The sequence below is a fragment of the Grus americana genome, chromosome 12 (genome assembly GCF_028858705.1).
Source record: "Grus americana isolate bGruAme1 chromosome 12, bGruAme1.mat, whole genome shotgun sequence".
Classification (NCBI taxonomy): Eukaryota; Metazoa; Chordata; class Aves; order Gruiformes; family Gruidae; genus Grus; species Grus americana.
In genome coordinates this window covers 21,973,005-21,988,128 of record NC_072863.1, presented here as the reverse complement: position 1 = coordinate 21,988,128, position 15,124 = coordinate 21,973,005, and the positions used below count along the sequence as shown (strand labels likewise).

At 46.9% G+C, this 15,124-nt stretch overlaps 1 protein-coding gene and 1 long non-coding RNA gene across 14 annotated transcripts in view; one reads left to right on the top strand and one right to left on the bottom strand.

Annotated features, from left to right (window-relative positions):
• LOC129211696 (uncharacterized) overlaps positions 1–15,124 on the bottom strand; it is a 281,089-nt gene that overhangs the window by 72,465 nt on the left and 193,500 nt on the right. For 9 of the 10 annotated variants that reach the window (XR_008578925.1, XR_008578931.1, XR_008578922.1 and 6 more), the window contains exon 5: positions 12,636–12,758. The exons of the other annotated variant lie outside the window; for it this stretch is intronic. This is a non-coding gene — a long non-coding RNA (uncharacterized LOC129211696). The remainder of the gene's footprint in view (positions 1–12,635; positions 12,759–15,124) is intronic. 10 annotated transcript variants of the gene reach the window in all.
• The window catches only part of LOC129211691 (vascular endothelial growth factor receptor kdr-like), a 135,483-nt gene continuing 133,241 nt past the window's right edge, over positions 12,883–15,124 (top strand). For all 4 annotated transcript variants that reach the window (XM_054839176.1, XM_054839175.1, XM_054839174.1 and 1 more), the window contains exon 1: positions 12,883–13,731. In XM_054839176.1, the coding sequence (XP_054695151.1) occupies positions 13,668–13,731 (64 nt within the window). In that variant the 5' untranslated portion in view covers positions 12,883–13,667. The remainder of the gene's footprint in view (positions 13,732–15,124) is intronic.

The window sequence follows — 15,124 nt, the reverse complement described above, 5'->3', positions numbered from 1 at the left end:
TCCCCTCTAAGGCATCTCAGGTTGAGTTTCTGAGCATGGAGGGACCCTAAAATCACTGCCATTCGGGGGAAAGTTGCCCAGGTCAGTTGTAAGAAGGGAAAGGAGAGAGAGAATGAAATCTGCAGGGCTGTGGCTAGGGGAGATGGTGTTTCTGAATGAGGGCTTTATGGTCTTTGTTTGGGGGTGTCACAGGTGGCTTCTTAAAGCATTCTGGTGAGAACCCAGCACAAAGTGAGAGCGTGGGTGAAAACTAAGCTGAACCTGAACTAAGCACAGAAATAAACAGACTCAGACACTTGGGAAATTTGTCTCAGAAAGGCTCCCTACCTTTCCCAGATAGTTTCAAGAGCAATTTCTGCTTTGCCTCTCTTTCTTGGCTGATGGAAAACTCTCTACAGTTCTCCTAGAATATATTATGGGTTTATGGGGGCCAAAACCTTTCCCATCTCAATGGACTTCCATTTCTGCAGACTCGGCCTGCTGCATCACTCCTTGGGGCTTTTTGTTCCATAGGTGCAGAGGAAGTTACTGCTTCTTTTATTAGCATCAAGTTAGAGACTGATCTCCATTGGAAAAGGTTAAAAAAAATACAGTGATATGGAACAGCCTCAACACCAGGACTGGCTAAGCAAGCTGGGAGTTTCCAGTCTGAAAAATAGGTGACGGAGGGAGGGAATGATGTAGGCCTATAAAATCATGGGAGTGGCACGAGGAGGGCAAAGAGGCAACAAGAGCTGCACTGAGAAACTTGGGGAGCAGTAAATGAAACTAGCAGGTGGCATGCTGAAAAGAAGCCAAAGATGTTTCTGCATGCACCTTGCAGACAGGCTATGGAAAACCTTGCTGCAGATATTAAAAACATACATGCCCTCAAGAAGAGGGTGATTAAGGTCATAGCAGACAAAGACACCAAGTTATGAAGCAAAAAGACACCACCTCTCAGTCCGCATGTGCCTGGACAGTGGCAGGTTGGGAAACAAATCCCAGAAAAGACTATTTCCTCGCTGCCTTCTTAAATGCCTCCAATTTGAGCCACTGTCAGACAGGATGATGGAACAGAGGAATCTTTGATATGATGTACTATGGATGGTCTTAAGTTCTTAAGTGTTTTTGTGCTCAATGGAGAACACTGCAGGAAGCTGGTTCTCTCTCACCTATTCCTGCGTGCTGTTCCCACTGAGTCTTATTCCTTACTAGCACCCTTAGACAGGCACTGCTTCTCTGCAAGCATCTGCAGGCAAGCATCCTGCAGGTCTTAAACCTGCCTCTCTTCCTCCTCCTGTGCAAAAAGCAGAAGGATTGTCAGAGGCCAATGTAAAGATTTGCTGCCTTTCCGCTCAGAGCAGCACAGTCTTTGCAGCCACGGCAGCAGCCCCATGCTATGGTGTGCAGGCCGGCTGCTGGAGGCACACAGGGAGCTGGCTGCTCCCATGCTGTTGGCTGTCCTCATTTCCAGCTGCTAAATTGCATTAAAAGAAGTTAGGACTGTAACTGAATAACATGACTTTTCAGTGTAAGCAACTACCATAGCTGCCAGGGGGATGTGGCCCGTGGAAAGGAGGAAGCCAAGATACTCACCCAGGGGAAGGGAAGTGTTCAGTGGACACTCACTATTAAAATGAGATCCATACTTTCTCTCCTTTTCCAGATCATTTTCCCTATCTTGCTTTTTGTTTGAGGGGGTGGAGGACTGACATCAACATTGCTATGAGATTGAAGCAGTAAACAATTCTTTATCACCATAACATTGCAAACCGTTGCAAAATCTCTATTGCTGCCCAGGCCAACGCTTGTAATAAACTACTGCCAAACAGGATGGCAAAAAGCAAGTATTAGCAGCTGACCCTGGAACGTTTTCCTTGTCATTCAGGGGCATTGCTTTCTTGACTCAAGAAAGAGGACAAAGGACAGTCAAATCACACAGAACTGAGTTAATATCAGAGCTATAAGAATGTCATGACATTACCTGTCAAAGGGACATCTAAACTTCAGCTTGCGTTTCCCAGCTAGAAGGGATTTGAAGGATGCTACTATTCAGCCATCAGGCTGTAGTATTATTTTGATGTTCATGGGACTAAAAGAAAAACTCCTCTAGAAGAATGCTAGGTGCTTTAACACAGGCTAATTTCAGTTACAATTCATGACCACACTCCAACAATCTAACTCATTTGTTACTCAGTTATATGGCACAAAAAGACAGTGTATATCAGAATAGCTCTACTGATTTTGCCAATATACACTAACAGAAGATACAGCTTGTATATTTTTAAACAATTTGTATAAAACAGTGTTAGATTTCTACAGAACCTTGGTAGTTTCATGCCTATTAAATTTTAATAGAGTGCATAAAATTGGCAGAAAGTACCTTCTGAAACGCTCTTTGTTACATCTCTGTATCAGTTTCCATCTGCCAAATGCTGCTACCTTCATGCATTTTGAATAGCCCCATGGAAAGTGATGGCTTTTCTGAGACCACTGCAATGTACCTCTAATAGAGTAACAAAAAACCACTGAAACAGAGTAATAGAGCCAACGTAGCTGGGGAATAGAAAGATGTGCTGAACCCTACCTCCACAGGTACACCTCCATGAAAATCACAGGTCTCCTTGGAAAGGAGACACGTGGCAATTTTCAAATCCTGCACCTTGCCTCTTTCCACACACACTATCATCACTACTTCATCAAGGACAGCGGGAGTGATATTATTACCAAAACAAGTATGTTCTCTTCAGTTTGCTCTGGGTCAAACCTGCTACTCCCTGGAGCAGGGTGTTGCAGTACATGTCAAACACAGAATAGTGCAATGGCTTTAACTTGCTGAAAGACTGAAAAGATAACTGCTTTCCTTAGTGCTCTGGGATAACACTGGGAAGGAAAAGGCAGCTCTTGGCCTTGCAACACCCTCATCAACCCACTGGAGCTGGCAGGATATCTCAATGGCTCATTTCCCAAGGCTGCCTCTTCCTTCAAAAGTAGCTGCTAGTTTAATCCGTCTGCAGGATGGCTAAAGGCTAAAGATGTCACCAGTAAAATCCCCATTTCACCTGCGCAATGGCAGTTTATGGACTGTGAGTAAGTCAGTGAAGTTCGCTCCTTTAGAAGTCATTTATGATCCTGTAGGAATGTTACATGACTGCACAACGGCATGGAGTAAGGGTGACACACTGTGTGGACAGAGAGAAGTGCAATTCCTCCCCTCCTTCCCAATTTTTTGGGGGGAGATTTGGTCCTTTTTTTTGACATCTGAGTCTGGACTGAGGCAAACCCAAAGCAGTCCCAGTGGAGCTCTCCTTTGGTCCCTTCCTGCGACATGGCCGAAGCCTCCCAGGTGAGCTCCTCTGTGCAGCATCGCTGCTGCTGCTGCAGCACAACCTGCCTTCATGCCAAGAGCTCCCATTTTGGATTAAGCCAGTAGCAAGGGCCAATAAATCTGAGGATGTCTCCAGTCTGGAGACGAAGAGAAGGTTTTCTGTGACCTACTAACTGTTGCCACAAACCTATGAGTAACAAGAGACACGTGGCTTCAGAGTAAATGCGCAGTTAGCTGCAGGTGGCAATTTCTCCAGCAGTCAGTGTGGACTCTGCACTGCATGGAGAAATGGAGCAAATCTGGCTCAAGGAGCTTAAAGCTAAGAGAAAAAAGATTAAGCAGCAGTTTCATGTTTTGGTTGCATTTTTGAAAGAGACTGTGAGTTTAACTCTCATCTGAAGAAAGTACTACCTTACACAACTAAAAAGGTTGCTGTGATTAGAGATCTCAATCCTAATTGCCAAACACACCAGCCAAGAGACTAAGAGAAACACTTGTACAAAGAAATGAGGAGAGAAGCAGAGATGAGAAGTGCACAAGTCAGTCTTCAGAGCCCACCTTGCTGATTTTTAAATCTTTGTTTTTCCCATTGAAAGTCCTTGCTATTCCCACCTTTGTCATTTAGTGTACCAAATTCCTGCAGTATTTTTCATTCTTCCTGATGCCCAGAAGACAAAGAACCTCTGTACACCCTTGTGGCATTGCTAGGGATATTAAGGCTTTTAAAAAAATAACTGCTTTGTTCTTTAAATGTTAGTAAACAGGCTGTGAGATGGCAAGTGCCTGGCCTCCAGAAAACACTAAGTTTTATTTAAAAAGGAGGAGCAGCATTTTCTTTTCCACTTGTGAGCTGCATCCTTTACTGAACATTATGGGCAGAAACAAGCAGAACTCACCTGCCGTGGGACACAGCCTTTACTGTACCACAGTTTCAATTCAGCTTGCCAGGAGCAGCGGGTCTCATCCCCATGCCACGGCACCATGGGAAGCTGTAGTGACATCCTTCTCCCATTTAACCCCTTTAACTCACCTTGCTAGTAAATCTAGTTGCCAGGCTGAGACTCCTTGTTCAGGATAACTACGGTACTCGATAGCTGGTGTTACTGCGGCACAACTTTTGTAAGAACCCTGTGTCTTTGGGATATATACTTAACCCAGCTTTACAGATGAGGAACAGAAAGACGGAGAGATCAAGTGACTTTTCCAGGAACATACAGGTGGACTTTGGTGGAGGAGCAGTTTGAATCATGCTGTTGAACACGAGGCTAATGCCCTGACAACTAGATAATTCCTCCCATCTAATGTCTGGCATCCCACTGAGTTTAAGAGACCGCTAATGGAGAAACTTGGAGAAGGAAGAGCATCAAACAGGAAGAACATATCTGACTTCATTTACAGGCAAAAGAGTCACCAAGAACAGCAAGGTTCTTGCTAGCTTTTTTTACAGGAAACAGCATCCAAGTGTGTACTTTATCTCTGAAATTCATGGCACAGACTGTGCTGAAACAAAGGCCTGAGCAGGGCTCCCTGGCTGGGGTGGTGACTCCCGGGAGACAAAGGAGAGCCTGTTGTCTCCTGCTCCATGCAGCCGCTCAGACGTGCTGGTCCTGAGCGCTATTCCTGGCCTTGCGCTGACTCACTCAGTGACCTTGCTGAGAAAGACTCTTACATCCAAGTCAGCCTGCCTGCAGAAGCCATCACAGTCTCCTAAGGTTGGATTCCATTTGAAGCATAGATGAACAAATATGAAATATTTCTTCTGCTTTCCTTCAACACCCACCTCCTGGGGTGAGCAGGAACTGAACAGATAGATGAAATTGTCCTGCTGGCCTTGGTGAGAGGACATCAAAGCTGCTAGCATGCTGGCTGGTGGAAGAGAGGTTTTCTGCTAGGGGAGCCAGGACAGGGTTGGGTTTTCTGCTTCGAGATTCCAGCCTGACGGCTGCTGCTATTGACCTATGTAAGGACAACGCACGAAGCTTAGATTTTTTTATTCAATGTGGGACACGGCCACCTTTAGAAAAAAACTGCATCGTAAACAGATTCCCGTTGTCATTTTACTAATACCACTGTGTTCTGTTAAGGGTGAAAGGATTTTTAGAATCTAGTTTATGCATTGCTAGTTACATTTCTTCATCTAGGTTCAGAGCCAAAACTCATTAAAAGCAGTGGGAATCTTCCCATTCACATCTATTTACTTCTGTTGGCTTTAGCTCAAGCTTTTATTCAGTCCCTCTTGGCTTGGACAATGAAGATCAGTGATGGCCGTTTCACTATCGGTGTCTTTGTGCCACCATGTCTCATTTCTAAAACCTTCAGCACAATGTCCATTTGTCTTTAGCAACTGCTTCCTTTCAGATTTCAAAAATAAGTAAGTCCATGGAAGAAACATTTCTTTTGGCTCTGCATTGGCTGAAAGCTCATTTGCAGACATTTTAATTTTGGTAGACAATGTCTCTTTGATTCTCTCCATCATCTCAGCACACCAGCCTGCTATTTTTGCCTCACAGGCTTGACTGCACTGAGTCATGTCGCTCTCTCTGGTTTACTTTGGAGCTAGTGTAACCAGCGATAATCTCAATGCTTGTCCTATGGAGACAAGAAGCATTTACGTGTGAAATCTAACAGAAAGATGGCAGCTCAATGAAAGGAGTGCTGAGCATATTCTTTTAGCATCTGCAACAGGAAGAAAAAATAGTGTCATGATTAATGATGCTCACATCACTGCAGGATTATCACATGCTCTCTGGCTGATGGCTGGATTGTGTGGCTTGGCTGGATGGCCTTCCTGGCAAGTGGGACATCTGGGGCTGTCCTGGCCTCTTCCCACTGCCCTTCCAGGTCAGTACCAAAGGGAACATCTTACATTGCTCCAGATGCTGCTCTGTGGTTACTGCAACCACTAAGAGGTAGCAAACCGGGTGAGAAAATAGGCCAGTACACGCTAATCCAAAACTCCCACCACAGTTTGCACTAGGTGGCATGAGGAGGGGAAGGCTGGAGTGGGGTGTAGCATTTATGACACAGCTTTTAAAAATCTTTGGACTAAGCATCAGCACATGTTGAGACTTAAGTGATAAACTGGGGCACAGTGCCCCTCTGGTACCAAGTTACAAAGCTCATGGTATAGGATTCTAGCCTTGTGCTATCAATTCAATTAACCCTAACACTGTCGTGATCAATGTGGCTAGTGCCTTGATTAATGGGGGTGCTCTGGAATCGTAGTGCTGTTCTGTCTTGCCACTGTCAAGGACTATCTGGGCTTTTTCTTCCTCTAAGGTTTCTCTCCCTCCACTCCAGTTATTTGAATCAGACAGTTCCAATTGGTGATCATGCTTTGGAGATGTGAGCAGAAACCTTCAGCATAAAGGGAACATCTGCAGAGTACTATGGACGTGAACCATGTTTCTCATTTTCAGTCTTAGTGGTAAGAAAATCCTGCTTTATCCCCAAAGAGAGAGAAAGAGGGAATTAGAATCCCAAGAAAAATAAATAAAATGAGCATTCTTGGTCACTCACTCTGAGACCTACAGCTGGATGAAACCCATTTTTCTCACACTTTGAAGTCCATATTCTGGCAAAGGAAAACCTTTCACATGAAATCTGGCCTCTGACTGAGGAAGGTCACTACAGGGAGAAGATCTGGATGAAGGCACCTCAAAGGGATGGAATATTTTTCTTACCTCAAATGCTGTGTATGGGTGAAACCTGGCTCATGAATTTCTTCCTCATTAGGTGGATATCTTTGTCTTTCTGCCACAGACTCTAGCAGAACAAAACAGCGATCAAACCCTGTGCCTGTCTCCTTTTGTTGATGGCTATTTATTTTCCTTAACATTTCTCTCATTTTGTAATCTTGGCTCAGAAGTTTGTCTGCTGCTCCAAACCAGTTAATTCTTCCTACGAGCCGTACGAGCCCAAGGCCTAGATTATATTTATAAGCTGTAAGGATCTCCCCAGGCAGCCTCGGTTACAAAGGATTCAAGTCAAACAGCTACAAGGAGATGCTCAAAAACAACCTCAAAGAGGAAACACAAAGAGATGGAACATCACACATTTCCCCCCATGTTAAAGTTTAAAAAACCAGACTACAGTTTAAAGCGCCGTATAATGGGAGGTAAGTAATCTTTATCCTTTAATCTCCCATGTTTCCAGCAAAAGGATGGAACGTTCTGCTTTCCTCTGGTGTCTGAACACATGTTTAAGAAGTTTTTCAGGCAGGTCCCCCACATTTTTGCACCACTGCAAGGGCAAGAAAGATTGTGTGAGGGAAGAGCAGCAGGACAGGCTGGGACTGGGACTTGGACAGTAGTGGGTGCAGGCAGTGACAAGCCTCAACAGGAGAGCAAGGGAAGAGCCTGCCAGGATGCAGGGCAGGGATGGATAAAAGGTCATACCAGAGGAAAACTCATTCTTGACAATTTTTAAACAAAAACATAATTGCTTGCAGTATATTACTTTACTTATACTTTTGCTTTGTTGTTGTTAAAAGTGACTGACAAGTCTCTTCCAGATTTGCTTTGTGGCTTCAGATGATTCATTAAACCCTTCTTTGTCTTGTTTTCCCTTCTTTTATAAAGAAGAAAGTTGCACAGAGACTCTGTTAAAGACTGTGTGTGCTTCCTGTCCTTCCCTCTGAAGCTGCCATCCCACAGAGGAGCAGCAAGTCATCAGAAAGGTGTCCATGGCTCTGCTGGCCCCACATCTCTTGCTGTTAGGCTTCTAATCACCTGTGTACTACTGTGTATTTGAACAAAGCTGTGCAGGAAATGTTTTTTCCAGCTAGAGAAACATTTTGTTCCCACTCTGTGTTTGAGCCAAATGGGGTTTTCTTGAGACCTTTTTTTTTTCCATTTTTTTTCAAAACAAAGGAATAAGTAAGCAAACATGTCTGCAAGAAACTGAATGAAACAGCCCAAGGACAGCAAATGGACTTGAATAGAGGACTCCTGCAAGAGGTGAGAGTAGTTTTCTGACCTAATCCAGGCTAGCATCTTGAAACCAGACCTCGCACATGCAGGAGATCACCAAGTTGCAGGCAAGGCTGGGATGGTGCTTCCTTTGCCTAAAACCTGCATCCCTAGCAGAAGTTATTCCAAATAGACTTCCCACAGAAGGTTTCTGTTTTGATAACATGCCATTTTCCAATGAAAAATATTTTCATCAGAAAGTTCTCCACCCTGTTTGCTCACAGTCTGCCAATGTTAACTTGTCTTTCAATCCCCAGGGGACTACAGGATGTGTGTGCATGAAAGACAGCCTGACCACATTGTGGAGAAAGGCACACCCAGCAATGGCTTTGCAGCTCTCCTTGGGATTAAGGCAGCTACTGTTGGTAATGCTACCGTCTGTGTGAGGGGATGCGGCACTGGGGATGGACTATGTACCCTAGGAAGAGATGGCTTTACTTCTGTTTACCGGCTTAGCGACCCATATGTAGCCAGCACCTTGCCCGACTTGGAGGTTAGCATATGCCTCCAAGACATCCTATACATCAAATAAATAATAACTGAATCCCTGGGACATGCACTGTTTTCATAGAAAAACCAGCACAATGCAGGAAAATGCAAGGCACATTTGCAATGTCCTGCCTGTTTCCACCACCTCTTCTAGGGGCTTGAATTTACAGGATATGGAAAGCTGTCCATCCAAATAGCACTCTAGGTCCTCTCAGGAAAAGGATAAAGAACTCCATGATACAGCACACTGCAGTGAAAATCCATGGGCCTGCCAACTTAAAGGTGGTCACTACCCTTCTCCCCTCCTACCAAAGATCACTAACACAGGAAAATGTCTTTCAACCCATTGTCATGTTCTGCTTGCTTCTCTTTCTGTAGGCAAAGCTCAGCTCTGGAAGCCCAAGCCAGCACTCACTAGCACAGCACACAGCTGTGAATACCAGCTCTCTCCAACTGAAAGGGCAAGAGCTGCTTTGCAGAAAAACTCCATTTTGCAGAACATGCCTCCGGTCAGGACTGTCTCCATCAAGCTGATAGGAAAGGCTGTCTTTGCATCAAAGTGAAGACACAGGGCAGAATTAGCCAACTAAAATTTAGACTTATAGGCTAAACTTGTCTCTTCCCTCTGCTGTTGTTGAGGGACTGAGGTGGTTCAGCCCCAGCTGGCAGCTGAGCACCACGCAGCCACTCGCTCAGCATCCCCCTCCCCCAGCAGGATGGGGAGGAGAGTGGGAACAAAGGCAAAGCCTCGTGGGTTGGGATAATTGGGATAAGGGCAAGTTACTGGGACAGCAAGGGAGAGGGAAACAACAACAACAGTACTGATAATGGAATGCTCACAATGGGTGATAACAGAAAGCAATTTACCGATCCGAGGACTCTCCCACGACCCACCAGCCACTCAGACCATCCCGAAGCCACGCCAAACCCACCCCTCCCCGACTAGCCCCCTTTCACACGGTATGGGCTGGCCCCCTAGCCAGCTTGGCTCACCTGTCCTGGCTCCTTGGGAAAATTAACCCTGTCCTAGCCAGAACCAGGAGAGGGAGGCAAACAGGCACCTGCCAAGGAAGGTTTGTAAAACAGAGCTTTGCACAGATGGGATGAGGCAGAAGAGCCTGCCTCTGCACTCACTAAGCAGGGCAGCCTAGATCACTAGCCCAGATGAGACACCCAGCATTCGGGCAGCTACATTTAGGTTAGATACGTTTTACCTTTGGCCAAAGCTAAACAATATGCAGCAGAGGATGCAATCCCAGGCCCTGCTCTGATCAACAGCCATTGCCTCTGCTGCGCCAGAGAGGCAAGACAAAGCGAAGGGTTTCCCAGCTCTGGTATTGTCCCCTGCCAAGTCAACAAAAGGGACTAATGCATGTGATCCTCTACAGCAGGCCAATACCATAAAGGATGGAAGATACCCCAAGGTCAGTCTCTAGTTAGTGCAGGTCTCATACGTTACACTGCCTTGGTCCTACAAAACACATAGTGCTTCACGGTGCACGAGGCCATAGCCCTGATATTCTGGCCAAAGTCTTACAGGTTATTGCTTTCCATCCCAGCTGTCTACTATTTCCACCAGACACAGCAATCTTCACTTACTTGCTGTTATTGTTTTATTTAGTTATGGTCATACTGATACAACTGCCAGCTGCCTTTGCAAAGCTAAAAGCATTTCATTAGGAAGTGAAATAACCTTTTCTACCCCTACGTCAATTCCCACGAGTATTACGAGGCCAAGATATTTGTTAACATTAGTAAAGAGCTTTGAGTTCCTCAGATGGAATAACTGTCACGGCAAAACGAGTTGTATTATTATGAAGAGGTTCTAGTCCAGTTAGCAAATGTCTGTACGAACAGAACATGTGTTGGGGAAGTCTGCTGTGCTTTGGAAAAGCTCTAACAGGTTGCCACAGGCATACGAAGATGCTCAGGAACAAAACATGCCATTCTTACAACCGTATTTTTGATTTTGCGTATTTTGAGGGAGAAATTAAAGAATTAAAAATAGTTCCCAGGACTATGTGGCCAGGTTCTCAAACAAAATTCCTTGTGAAACTACACACCATAGGCATTTAATCTGATTTAAAAGATCAATTAATTTTATCAGCAGATAAAATCTGGGGTATTGTGTAAATATACCATGATTCACTAGCAGTTAGTCAGTAACCTCCAGTGAATTCTTAAACCTCTCCCTGTAAATAAAAAATAAGCTAGAATTTTGATTCTTCAGTTAAGCTTCTTCTATGACTGGTCTCTACTATTCCACATAACTATTTAGAAGTCCATTACTGCAACACAGAACCGGGGGAAGTTGTATGTACTGAAAATTAATTTTAGGCATAGAAAATGCATTTGTCATCTTAAGAACGATGTGGGCATTGAGATGAAAATTAGCATCAACCAGTGGCATCACGTGATATTGAGAAAAGTGTTCCTGATTTAACACTGTGCATGGCAAATGATGCTTCTTGTTCATAAAACTGAAAATATTTGAGGCTATTCTGTGTTCAATTTATTGTTTCAATTTGGGACATTCCTTCACCAGGTATCAATCTGATTTTCCAAAATGCCCATTCTCCTTGCAGGATAACATCTGGGTTTGTAACTCACAGAACAGCACCTATGTCTCACTTTGCTCTAGTCCATTTTGATATAGCATACATACTTGTTATGTGCATCCAGAATTTGGAAGGATACTAAAAGAGGCATGAAAAACTTCATAATACCCTGATCACAGTTCAGTTTCACTAAAACCCTTGATGTACATGCAGTATAGGGTCTAATGCACCTGCTATCTTTCTCTTCTTCTTTTAAAAAGGAACTGAGCCAGAGTAACAAAACAAAGCACACAAACCACATCATTTGGCCCTGGGGACTGACAGTACTTTCCTGTAAGGTTGTAACAGGTCTTTTATAACTCCAGTGTCTCATTTGTGGTATTACTGGGAATGACAATCTGTGTGGGCAGCTGTAGAGCTTCCACCACTCTCTCATTATCAGCACAGTATAGTGGTTTGTGTACGTTAAAAGCCATATAACTGGTATATGCATTGCAATAGCACAGAAGAGCTCCCTCCCCATCACCTGGGTGCCAGCTGTATTTCCTGAAGTGCCCCTTAGGTGCACTGGGACATCTCCCAGGATGTCTGGCACTAGCTAAGCACAGTTTCTGACCCTTGCAGCTGAGGCTCCACTGGCCCAGGAGGCACCCATGGCTGAAGGAGCAGCCCTGAACCAGGAAAAGCCTGTGCTCTCCTGCGGTGGAGGCGAAAGGGGGAGCATCTGCATGTCCCCTGCCAAAACCATGCTGTCCTCCACCATTACAGGAGTGCTCACCCCTGCTGAAATCCTGCCTGGCACAGCAAGAGCAAAGGCACGTGGACAGGCTGGAAGCCTCACCGTGTGGGTGAATCTGTCTACACCCAAGTGCCTGGAGATAATGCTCAGGTGACACAGAAGCAGCTGGTATGAGAAACCCATGAGAGATCCAGGGAGGCAGCTGCGCTATATAAATAATACCATTAGGGTTGCCCGAAATATCCTATTCAAACAAGAAACTTTCTCTGTACCCCTAGAGCAAGGGATGCACAGCGGTGGCTGCCACAGCAAGGGAGGCAGCAGGGCAGGGAGGAACAAGGTGGCATTCCAGCAGGTTACACTCAGAGGCATAAAGAGAACCCCAAACTGCTCCATAACCAGGGGAAGGGGGGCAAAGACAGTGCTCCTGCAAGAGACCCTACTTCTCAGGTCCCCCTGCGCTCCTCTTCCCCATGCCCCAGAGCCCCTGGGGAGGGGGATGCCGACACCCTGGCCACCTTTCTGCCTTTGGGGGAAGCGGGGACAGGACTAGGGGAAGAAGTTGCCACCTGATGCTCACGCAGCTCCGGCTTTGCAGGGACAAGCGATGCTGGGAGGCAGCGGGGGACAACTCGGCTCATGTCTTTGCCCCATCTCAGGCACCAGCAGCAGCAACAGGAAATCCAGGAGCTCTGTGAAATGACAGGGAGGGAGAGAGAGAGTGAAGTCCCCTTGCCTCGGCTGGTGACGTCTCTCCTTCCTCCTTTTTTTTTTTTTTCCTGTCCCTATAAAGAATCTCGGGCTCGCATCAAACTTCCCAGCGAAAGCAAACCAAACCCAGAAGGGTGGGGGAAAAGGGAGAGCGAAACACCTAAGGCGGGATCTGGTCATGCCCAAGCCCCGCTGCCTGCCGGCTGCCTGCCCCGGGCACTGCGGGGTGCCCCCCGGCAGGTAGCCAGGCTGGGGGACCTGGACGCTCCCTCTCCTCCTGCCTTGCAAAATTCGCTGAAGTTGAGAGGTTTGTTCTTCCTCCTGATCTCTGCAGCACCTGCACCTCCCTGGATAAATACATCTAAGAGGAGGCTTTTCAGTTCAGCCACCTTATCCCAAACTCCAGGCGAAGGACTGCTCGGAGCAGCGACTCACTGACTGGAGGAAACTTTTTGCCAAACTTTTCTGGGGCTTTGCTTTGCTTTTTAACCCCTTGAGGTACTTTGCACCACCCAGGCGGGCTGGGAGCCTTCTCTTCTCAGAGTAACGCTCCCCTGCCCCAGGCACCCCGTGAATTAGAAAAACAAGGGGAAACGAGGAATAAAGTCACTGTGAAAAGGTGGGGGGGAAAGCCTAAAAACTTGCATCCCGGGAAGAAAGGAAGGAAAACAAAATCTGCAGCCCAAGGATGAAGCAGTGAATGGAAAGAACAATTTAACTGGAATCAACAAGTGGGAACTTCTGCACGCCTTGTTCTTCCCCTCCCTTCTCGCTCCAGCCCGCAGGCTTTCACAAACTTATTGCTGCAAAGAAAACTTATCCCCGGTTTGCGGACCTCTCCTCCTGCGCCTCGCAAGGGATATAACAGTCACCCTCACCCGGTACCGGCGATGGTCCCCAGGCCGAGCGCCGCCCTGGCCGTCTATGCCCTTCAGGGGCTGCTCCTGATGCACGGTAAGACCCGTTCACACCTGCGATTCTCGCTTCCCCCCCTCCCCTCTCACCTACAGGATCGCGATAGCGGCGATAGCGGTGAAGGGGGGGGGGGAGTGCAGGCAGGCTGCCTGCTACCGGCGCTGCCGTCTCTGTCGTCGTCCCCCCCCCACCCTCCCGCCCCAGCTCCGCGTTACCTCAGGCGAGGGCGCGAGACGGGCGCTAGGTGGCGCCTTGCGCGGGCGGCGGCGGCGCGCGGCTGCCGCCCGCACGCGTGAGGCCACTCGTGGGGCCACACCCCGGCCACGCCTCAAACCCCCCTCCCCCTCCGGTGCTCCCCACGGACCCACTCGGGTCGGCGGGGGGAATGGGGGGGGGGGGCGCGGAGAGCCGCGGCCGCGGCTCTCCGCGCCCCCCCCCCCCATTCCCCCCGCCGACCCGAGTGGGTCCGTGGGTTGCAGGCAACACGCGTTTCACCCTGCTGCAAATGCACCCTCCCCTCTGGAATTAGTCTGACTTCTCATTATCTCATTAAGCGTAAGGATTTCGCTGGATTACCCGACGCTGCAAATTGTGCAAGGGTCCCTTATTTTCCGGGGAATTCCCTCCGACACTAATGATGATTTTATTTTTTATTATTATTATTATTATTACTATTATTTTTGGATAGTGTATTTCACAGCACAAGACTGTTGCTTCTTTAGCGTAGTATAATTTTTTCGTAGTTTAATGGCGAGAGGATAGCTTCTGGAAAGACTGTGAAGCATCACTGTCCTTGATTTTTCTTGGATTCATTCAGGGATTTAATGTTTTCCTTCTGCAGAAAGGAATTGATTGGCAAGCGCTAGCCCCACTGAATTTCACATATCCCCAACAGTACCTTCCCCACAAAATAAATAGCTAAACCTGAGATTGTGCTCCAAAGGGCTTCTCCAGCTTTTCCAAAAAAAAAAAACCAAACCAAAAAAACCCACAAAAAAAACCCCCTCAGAAGCAGCAAACCTTACAGGTCAAAAGGAGCCCCTCCACCACAGAAACCCTAGTGACCCGCAGTAGAATTAAGTTAAGCCCAGAGAAGTCAATCCCACACCACGCCGGACACCAGGACCCGCACCTTGAGCTGCACCTGGCGCGGCATCGGAAGCTCGCGCAGCCCTCGGAGAATTCCCGTAATGTGCTCCATCTGGCCGACACGTGCGCGAGCAGCCAGCTGCATGCTACGTTAGTTTTAAAGTCTGAATAGTCTGGAAAAGTTGCCCGTAGAGGGCATATTACCAGAAATCCAGTGTGATTTTCACAAAGGCATAAATCACTGCAGCCTTTCATGGATCGGAGAGAGATAATAACAAGTATTTGGCAGAGGGGGGAAAGTGTGTCTTGCCACAAGTGTTCCTGAGGCTCCAGGATGAAGTGG